General features: G+C 34.2%; 2 protein-coding genes across 9 annotated transcripts; one reads left to right on the top strand and one right to left on the bottom strand.

Annotated features, from left to right (window-relative positions):
* The first annotated feature begins 241 nt into the window (after window positions 1-241).
* LOC103848373 lies at window positions 242-2,650 on the top strand. Of its 2 annotated transcripts, none has more exons than XM_009125294.3 (4): window positions 242-1,550; window positions 1,752-1,866; window positions 1,995-2,086; window positions 2,178-2,650. In XM_009125294.3, the coding sequence occupies exons 1-4, from the start codon at window positions 1,517-1,519 to the stop codon at window positions 2,273-2,275; spliced, it is 339 nt and encodes a 112-aa protein (XP_009123542.1). In that variant the 5' UTR covers window positions 242-1,516; the 3' UTR covers window positions 2,276-2,650. The 2 variants fall into 2 exon arrangements, with proteins under 2 accessions (XP_009123542.1, XP_033138580.1); XM_033282689.1 differs by having other exon boundaries at window positions 247-1,550; window positions 1,763-1,866.
* A 2,458-nt stretch (window positions 2,651-5,108) lies between these two features.
* LOC103848372 (glycine-rich cell wall structural protein) lies at window positions 5,109-9,937 on the bottom strand. Of its 7 annotated transcripts, none has more exons than XM_033282499.1 (6): window positions 6,676-9,937; window positions 6,301-6,418; window positions 5,825-5,930; window positions 5,682-5,737; window positions 5,541-5,595; window positions 5,109-5,385 (listed from the first exon to the last, which is right to left on the bottom strand). In XM_033282499.1, exon 1 carries the CDS (start codon window positions 8,799-8,801, stop codon window positions 7,170-7,172), a length of 1,632 nt encoding a protein of 543 aa, XP_033138390.1. In that variant the 5' UTR covers window positions 8,802-9,937; the 3' UTR covers window positions 5,109-5,385; window positions 5,541-5,595; window positions 5,682-5,737; window positions 5,825-5,930; window positions 6,301-6,418; window positions 6,676-7,169. The 7 variants fall into 7 exon arrangements, 6 of the variants coding, with proteins under 6 accessions (XP_033138390.1, XP_009123539.2, XP_033138389.1 ...); XM_033282498.1 differs by having other exon boundaries at window positions 5,114-5,385; window positions 5,527-5,595; window positions 5,825-5,935; XM_033282497.1 differs by having other exon boundaries at window positions 5,114-5,385; window positions 5,825-5,935.
* Window positions 9,938-10,205: the final 268 nt, after the last annotated feature.

The raw sequence follows: 10,205 nt of genomic DNA, 5'->3' as shown, positions 1-10,205 counted from the left end.
TAAAATTATGGTAATAGTTATTAACACAAATTTAACTTATGTAACAAATAGATTTTCATGTATTGTTTTAAAATAGATACATATTTACATGTTTCTACTTTTAATCGGTTTTGTTCGGTTTATTCGGTTTAATCGGTTATATACCAAACCATATCCAAATCCTACGGTTTTTATAAAATTATATCCATTCGGTTTATATGGTATATACCAAAACCAAACCATATTGTCTATTTCGGTTCGGTTCGGTTCGGTTCGGTACGGTTCGGTTTTACCATATTGAACAGCCCTATATTAAACCCTAAATTACAATCACTAAACCCAAACCCAAATGTAAACTATAACATATAGTTATAATATTTTGAATAAAATTAAAATATAAAATAGTATATACTATTGACCTGAAAAAACTTAAATAGTATATATACTATTGACCTGAAAAATCTGAAACCCAAACCCAAATGTAAACTCTGTCCTAAACAATTGTCCTGAAAAATAAGAAAACAATGAGATGGTTATACAACCTCACAGTATAGTTCATGAGAAAACCATGAAATAACTTTAGATTTCCATGTGAATAGAACATATTATTCTATGCACGTCAGATTACTACACTATGTATATACATATATGTGTGTGTGTTTGACAAACAACAAATTTTATTCTCTTACAAATGGAGTGTATTCTATGTACAAAGAATCTAAAAGAAATAAACCAACTAACCTCCGTGAAGTTTACTCAGATACTACACGTTGTCGAAATCACATAAGAAATAGGGCCTTCAACTCGCCATCACAATTTATACCGTCTTCTTTGCTAAACTCGACGCCGACATTTCTTTCGTCGCACGAGTTGAGTCTCTCTTAAAACACATGTCTCATTTATCTTGACACATTTGTTGCAACTCTATTCTTCACCGTCCCTTCACCGTGAACACAATGAGATTCATCGGAAGTAGCTACATATCTGAACAAAATTGATTAACCGCCCCAATATTTACTAATAAAAAGTAACCTTTACAGATATGTGTGAATATCAAAAGGTATGACTAACGTATGGACACAAGTAACTTTGCCACAATAATTATTTATTTAATTTTTTTATTTTTTGTGTGCAGGTTTTCCCGGTTATTCATAAGGATAATATGACTATTTTTTATAAAATAGAAACGGTGTATCGGTCAGCTACGCCGTTTGGCTATCTAGTGAATTATGCTTTTTTGGGTTATACAGTCCAATTTCCCTTTAATCAACTATCAGTTTATTCAAAGATCACACGACTACATACATTATCGATAACTGGGCTAGTCTATACAAGTATAAGGAGATTGGGATCCATTGCAAGTCTAAAGGACTACAATCGATTTCCTTTACGGACTTGTTTTATTATTATTACTAGGGTGCGGGCATAAAAATATAGTTTGATATCGATCGAGTTATTCTGCGCTTCTTCATTGTCTGGAGACAGCAGGAAACAAAGTTGGTACGTTTGCTTCGTTTGAAATGGAAAAGGGAATCACATGTGCTTGTTTTCTTTGGAGGATCTACGAAGAGGTAAATCACTGCATCTTATTGTTTTTCCTTTTGGGTTTGATTTGAGAATGTAAACCTGTGTCAGTTTTTTCCAATTTTGTGGACCAAAAAGCTACCAAGTATCAACTAAGTTTAGATTTTCGTTTCGAGGAATTAAGATTATATGGTCTTAATGAATCTACAACTTTGTTTATCTCACATTTTTATTTTTTTGTAAAACAGCTGAATTGCAGCTAAGACAGCAGAAGGAATTCTTTGGACATCATTGTTTCAAGTTCTTGTCAATTTACATATGGATTTCTTGTGGATATCGTCCTGTTAAAACGGGTATCAAAAGGTAACAGCATATCTCTTTTTGCACTTTCCTTTTCGTGAAACCCATTAGAATCTTGTTCAGTTTTCTTCAAAGTTATAGATAGGATGCCGCCTAAATAAGTAGATAAATTGAGTTTGCAAATTTTGCAGGGAGGTAGATGAAAATTTAAGGCCTGGTGTTGAGGCTCTCGTAGACTCTTGCTCTGATCAGGATCGTCAATATCTCCATACAGTATTTGGTGGTAAGTACCCTTTTTTTAAAAAAGAAAATTATCTCATAAGGTTCTAATTCTTATAAATGTATATTTTTTTGACTAATTGGTTCTTCCATAGTCTTGTTTTGCTCTTCTGCAGAAGGTCCTTGTAGGAACTATCTAGCAGCTCTTAAACAAGAATCCGATTTGAATTTCAAGTATGGAAGAAAGGTTTAGAAAAACCAAAATGGGACAAGTGACAGTTTAAAGCTAAAAGAAGATCAGCGCAAGACTCATGGATGCAGTATGGCAGAGATAAAGAACAAGTTGTATAGCTTTTTTTCCGGAAGCACCATGTGGAAGCATAAAAGTATTCAAAAAAAAAAAAGTGTTTAGTTTTAGAAGTTACATATCTATCTTATTAAAACTGAAGTACAAAATGAGATTGTTTGGAAACATGTATATGAGTTTAAAAAATAAGAGTGTTTGGTAACATGGATTGTAGTCTTTTAAAAAAATATTACTTTTGTTTGGAAATGAAGATAGTAGTATTAAGCAAAAAAGTAATGGGCTTGTGTTATTAAGAAAAATTGAAAGTCCATCATATTATAAGAAACTATCTATTTGGGTCAGTTTTAAAATGAGTCAAATCATTTAAACTTTTTTTCTAAACTAACCATAAAACAAAATTTAAACTTTATATACATATTTTAAATCAAAATAATAATTTAAAATTGATTTATATCATAAATTAATTGAAAAATATACATATATTCAAAAATGAATTTTTACTAAACTATTTTTCAATAACCATTATTTTTTTTTGAAAACAAGGATAGTATTATTAAGCAAAAAAGTAATGGGCTTATGTTATTAAGAAAAATTGAAAGTCCATCATATTATAAGAAACTATCTATTTGAGCCAGTTTTAAAATGAGTCAATCTAATTGCCTAAAACTTTTTTTTCTAAACTAACCATAAAACAAAATTTAGACTTTATATACATATTTCAAATCAAAATAATAATTCAGAATTGATTTATATCATAAATTGATTGAAAAATATACATATATTCAAAAATTGGTTTTTACTAAACTATTTTTCAATAACCATTATAAAAAATGTTGTCAACATATATATAATAAAAATACGATACAAAGCTCAATTTGAAATACCAACTCAAATTATGGTTTTTATATTTCATATTAAGTTTTAAAAATATAATATATGTAATTATTTATATGATGGTACATATAAAATACGATTAATTATATGATGACAATATACGATACATAATAATGACTAGGGATGAGCTTTCGGTTACCCATACGAGTTTGGTTCTGATTGATTTGTGTTTCGGATTTCCGGGGTCAAAGATTTCAGTCCTATTAGAATGTTTCTAAATTTTGGTTTGAGTGTGATTCAGACCTTTGCGGGTTTGGTTCGAGTTTGGATCCATTTAAATTATTTTTAAAGTTTTAAATCATTATATATTTTAAATTTCTCAAAATCTATAAATAAAATAATATATTTCTTATATATTTAAATAACATATGTCAGAATACCTAAGCTTAACATATCAATAGGTTTGATTTAAAATTTTTGGATACAAAATCAATAATTATTTTAAGTATTTGTGGTGATTTGAGTATACCTTAACTATTTCAGATATTTACTTTTGACTATCTATATATATTTTCAAGTATTTAAACCAATTTAAAAGTATCATTCTTGATGTTTTATATACGTTAAATCTAAAAATAATTAATATATATAAGTATATAAATATATTTTTAGATAAATTCGGGTATCCGAATACTTCGGTTCGGATCAGATTTGGATCTCTAAATAACAAAACTTTGAATAATTTGAATATTTTATCAATTTATGTTCGGGTTTGGTTCTATATTTTCGGATCGGTATCGGTTCTGTTCCTCGGATTCATTTTGCCAAACCCTAATAATTACATGAAAAAAAAATATCAACATATTTTTCAAAATATACATCCGCGCAGGCGCGCAGATTAAATATTAACATATTTTTTAAAATATTTTGCTATCAATTTTGGTTCGGGTTTGGTATTACACTTTCAGATCAAGATCGGTTTCGTTCTTCAGATTTTGTTTTTTTTTCAAGCACTAATATTAACATAAAAAACAAGTAGCAAAATATTTTTGCAAAATACACCCGCGCGGGTGCGCGGGTCAAAATCTAGTTTTATATTAAGACAAAGTCAAATCATGTTGTATAAATGCTGTAATTGTATATTTTAGGCGAATTATTATATTTATGTTTTTATATTTTGGTAAAAAACAGTAACATATTAAAAGAACAAATGATAAAAATTGAAATATAATCCATAAGTAATATAAAATAAGAAGTACAATTCTCGATAAAAAAAAACTCTCATAGAAACATGCAAAAAGTTATTAAATTTTGTTAGCAATTCTACGATATAAAATAATTCAATAGATTTCTAAATTTTATTGACCAGCAAATAATATTAAATTTACATACCGTTATCAAATAGTATGAGAATAATATTAAATTTAAATTGTTAGCAAAAGAGGAATATGTTTGTAATGTAAGAACTTATGAGTCTCCTTTATATATAACTTTACCTTACCACGTTTGAGAGTTATTAGTGGAATATATTTCATAATAAATGACGTTTTGGAATTTTTTTTTTTTTTTTTTTGGTGTAAGTGTTAAGAATTTTGGAAATATTTTTCATAATAAATAATGAAACATTTTAAAGAAAGATATTATAATTTTATTTTCATAAAATGGTCTGCAATAAATATGATATCAACTTGCCCAAGTAATCCGTATTCAATATAAGGTAAGTTATTTAAAACTGAATTAACATATTAGAAACATTAAGGTAAATTTCATTTAAACAAAGCAATAAATATGATACTAAGTTGCGCTAGTAATTCATATTGAAAATAAGGTAAGTTATTAATAAAAAATTAACAAATTACAAACATGGTAATTTACATTTAAAATCATGAAGTAAAATACTCTTGGGATTCAAGTTATGCAACCAGTGTAATTTATTATAAAAGAATTAACTAATTGAAATTTTTTTAAAAATGGGCTATATGGGCTAATAATAGTGATCTTACACATTAATATCCTCCTATATGGGCTTATAAGATACATGTTAGTGTTTATGACGTAAATCACTACCAAGGCAAACAAAAATGTTATTAACGCCAGATTTTTTTGTGGTACAAAAGACTTATGGTATTACTGAAGCATCAATGAGTTCAGAATAAGTGAGCAGTACTGGATTTCCAGGACGAGTGAGCAACTTGTATCCCGCGAGTTTGAAGTCACCTCATCTGTCCATTGTTGCCGAGAATTGTGTTATATGAGAAACAATAAGTTCATTAAAAAAAACAGAGTCTAAAGAGAACATTACGTCAAACTAACGTATCTGCACTTTGTTTGATACTTGAAGCTAAAATGAAAAAAAAACTTACAAACGAAATATTACCACAGGGTAAGCTTCAATGGGTGCTAGAGATAATGTGGGGACACAAGCTAAAATCCTGCAAAAGCTCAAAATAAACATTCACCTTTCGTGTCAAATTCTACAAGAAAAGCTAATAAGAATTAGTAGAACTGTGAAGCCTACCTCTTCAAGAAAACAAAAACGCAAGAGATTTGACGTCTCTGAGCTTCATGATCCGTCTGCAGAAGTTCCAAGTCAAACACTTTCTCATTAAAGGTACGATCTTTATAACTGTTAAACATAATGTTCACGGTTTTCCTTGTTACATGCAGTCGCTTCCTCGCCAAATCATCTTCATACGGAAGGTTTTGGGCTTTTGCTTGTGCCTGCTGCTGGAGTAGATTTCTCTGATCCTCAGCCAGTTTCCTCTGTCTTTCCTGCCCATGAAAACTTTTAATTCACTAAAAGTATCCAACCAGTGTAGAGCAAAACTTTGAAACAGGCAACACAGACGAATTTAGCATTCACGAGCAAATTCACAAATATAATATATAATTTTTCTACAAGTTGGGTCAACTAAAGATTGTAACTTTAGATTTTAACGAAGTTCAAAATATGATGGATCAATCTCAAATCTATAAAGGAACAATACCCATTTGTGAATTTGATTAGAATGATAATTTTAAAAGAATTATTAGAACCAAGTTTTGATTTTTCAGACAGGATTGAGTTATCGAACATACACAAGTTCCTAATTTTCTAGAACCAACGATCAGGGCAGGGGAAGGGGAGATAAGAGTACCTTAATCTGGGCTTCGATGGCGTCAAGCCTTCTGCCTCTCTGAGAAGCTTCGAGGGCTTCGCGTTGCTTAATCGCAGCATTCTTGGCTTTCTTCTCTGCAAGTAACTCAGAAAGATACCTGCCAAAATGGAAAAATCACAGATTATCAAAATCAGTATATGAACTTAAGCAAACAAGATACCAAGCAGATCCACTCTCAACAATCACAAATCTCAAATTAAGTCTTCGACAAAAAGAACTCAAAACCCTAATCCCGAATCCAATTAAAATCCCGTGGCCAAAATTGGAGAGGTTATCATCGTCAATAAGAAATCACAAGAGATTTCTATGTGAAGCATCAAATCAAGCTATGGCTAATTCGTGAACTCTACTCACCGGCTTGAACAAAGAGATCGAGGAGTTCCAAAAGAAAAAGAAAAAAGAGATCGAAAAGTTTTATTTTCAAAAAAAGAAAAAAGAGATTCGGTAATATTTAGAAAAAAAAAATCAAAAGTTTCAACCAATCAAATTATAAGAATTTTTATGAAAATGTCTGTATAATTAACATGTGACCAGAAATCAATAAAATAACTTCTCATTTAATATATAACAAGATATTTTTTTGAAACTACGTATATTATAAAAAGTTTAGTGAACATCAAAGTTTACGACCGAAACAAAAGATTCCAACAGAAGATTCCAGAAACATAGTCAACAAAAATAGAAATCATTACAACATACGAAATATATAGAAAGCCATTAAAAGACGAGTCATGCTCAACAACACAAAGAAAGACTTGTTTTATTCATTACTAATATTAAGCATGCATGGAAGTAACGTGCATGGAGTACCAAATTGGTAAGTCACTGCCCTTTCCAATTTAATGTCTTCAGTTACCAATGCCACCACCCCCACCACCACCAGCTCCTCCTCCTGCACCACCTCCAGCTCCAACTCCTACACCAACATTTGCTCCGCCTCCTACACCACCGCCGACTCCTCCTCCACCCGCTAGACCACCACCAGCTCCTCCTCCTGCACCGCCTCCTGCTCCAACTCCTACACCAACATTTGCTCCACCTCCTACACCACCTCCCACTCCTCCACCACCACCTATACCACCACCACCGCCAAGTCCTCCACCTCCACCCCCTCCAACACCACTGCCAAAACCGCCTCCACCACCTACACCACCTCCTACTCCACCACCTGCACCACCACCAGCGCCTACTCCGCCTCCAGCATTTCCTCCGGCACCACCTCCCACGGCACCACCACCTCCACCGCCTGCTCCAGCACCTCCGCCAACTCCACCTCCTGCTCCTACACCACCGCCAACTCCACCTCCTACACCACCGCCAGCACCTCCACCACCAACACCACGGCCTCCTCCACCAACTCCACCACCGACTCCTCCTCCACCTCCTACTCCACCGCCAGCTCCACCGCTACCACGTCCACCACCACGGCCTCCTCCACCAACTCCACCACCAATTCCTCCTCCGGCTCCTACACCACCGCCAGCTCCACCGCTACCACGTCCACCACCACGACCTCCTCCACCAATACCACCACCTGCACCACCACCTACTCCACCTCCGATAGCACCACCACCACCACCTCCGACACCACCACCTACTCCATCTCCGACACCACCACCTACTCCACCTCCAACACCACCTCCGACACCACCACCTACTGCACCTCCAGCACCACCTCCACCAGAGCCACCTGCTCCACCACCTACTCCACCTCCAACACCACCTCCACCAATGCCACCAGCACCACCACCTACTCCACCTCCACCAAAGCCACCAGCACCACCACCTAATCCACCTCCGGAACCACCACCACCTCCAATCGAACCACCAACACCTCCTCCAGCACCACCACCTACTCCACCTCCGGCACCACCACCACCTCCAATCGAACCACCAACACCTCCTCCACCGCCAATACTTCCACCACCTCCACCGCCAATTCCACCAGCACCAGATCCCCCACTACCCCGTCCACCACCACGTCCTCCTCCACCAACACTACCGCCTCCACCTCCACCCGCGCTTCCACCTACACCACCACCAATTCCCCCTCCAATTCCAACGCCACCACCTCCACCTACACCTCCCCCAGTACCACCACTACCACGTCCACCACCACCACCACTACCACATCCACCACCACCATGACCACCAGCACAGCTTCCACCATTACCACCAGTACCACTTCCACCCCCTCCACCACCAACTCCTCCTCCGGATCCAATACCACCACCTCCACCAGCACTACCACCACCGCCTATGCCTCCTCCAACTCCAATGCCACCGCCAGCACCACCTCCTGCTCCGATACTACCTCCAGCACCTCCACCTCCACTAGCACCGTCTCTTTTGTTATTGTGATGTCGGTGTTTGCTCTTGGCATGATCATCTTTGCTAGATAATTTTCCCAACACTTGAGTCGACATCAGTAACATAAACACACACACCACTATCCAGCCCCTTCTCAAAAACATCTCCATAGTCTCTCTTTTCTCTCTCTCTCTCTCACTCTCTTAATAAAGTTAATATACACACGTGAAACTCACTCAATTAAGATAGATTCCCAAACAATATAAGCTCGATCAGAAATACTTATTTGATTATACCATGGCGACAAGCCCTATTTATAGCAAAACCTCCATCAACAGACACAAACACTTGTCCTTTAATCCGATGTTCATGATAAAGATGAAAACCCCACTCAAGACTCATAAAGGCGTCTAGAGACTCCTTGGTCGACATGAATACGCAATATAGTCCTCTACAAGCACTAACATATACGTTAAAGCAGATAATGATCACTTGTAGAAATATCATACACTATTTTGCTCTAGAGGCTCCTTGGTCGACATGAATATGCAATATAGTCCTCTACAAGCACTTACATATTCATTAAAGCTGATAATGATGATCACTTGTAGAAATATCATACACTCTTTGCTCTATTTATGTATCAGTGGTTTTTAGTTAGTGGACTTTTATACGTGCCTCGTTTCACCTTCTGCCAATACGCACTTCCATAAACCATCATGCTATTTTTAGTGTCGCTTTTTCATGTTTTGGATTTTTATCTATTAGTTACAATTTACAAGGTCAAAAGGATTTCTCTTTCTTATATGCAATACGTGGCACACAAGGTTTCACACTACAAAACTTAAACTGTGTTCTTAAGAGGAAAACGTTTTAATAACTATTTTTTATTATAATTTTTTTCTGCATATATGTATATATATTTATTGTGAAATAGATCGGATGGAACTGATTTTCGTCATTAATTCTCTCAAATAGTTGAGAGTATTTGAGATCAGAATTCTGGTTTATTTCAATCACGGTTTGTGTACTGAAATAGATAACTTTTTCCAAACTAAAAGATACAGCAAACTCTAACGAGAACATCAGACTGAACTAAAATATTTCAAATGAGGGGTTTTATCAACATGATTCTCTAGGGCATTGATATATTTTCTTATATATTAAAATAGAAGTCATGACTTTTTTCATGTGTGATTTTTTTTTTAATTTGGACCATCACTTAAAAATCTTATTAAATGTATTTTATTAAGACTAATAATACATAGAATCTTTAAAAGACTTTAATCATAATATCTTTTGATATCTTTTTATTTTAAATATAAATATATTTATTTTAAAATTCTAACAAATCTGTTTTAAGAGATTTTTACAAGATCTTCATTTTCGAAATTATATTTAAATATTTTCACTAATTTCAAAATTAGTTTGAAATATTATTATACATTAATAAATTCATTAATCATCTATAAAATAAAAAATAAAAAATATGTAATATTTTATATATTATATAGTTATAGTCAATCATATTAAAAGAAAATTATTATATTGAACTAATTATACATGTATTTCTT

This window comes from Brassica rapa, chromosome A10, assembly GCF_000309985.2.
Source record: "Brassica rapa cultivar Chiifu-401-42 chromosome A10, CAAS_Brap_v3.01, whole genome shotgun sequence".
In the NCBI taxonomy this organism is placed as follows: domain Eukaryota; kingdom Viridiplantae; phylum Streptophyta; class Magnoliopsida; order Brassicales; family Brassicaceae; genus Brassica; species Brassica rapa.
Note: the sequence above shows the minus strand (reverse complement) of the source record. Positions and strands in the feature narration are given on the sequence as shown.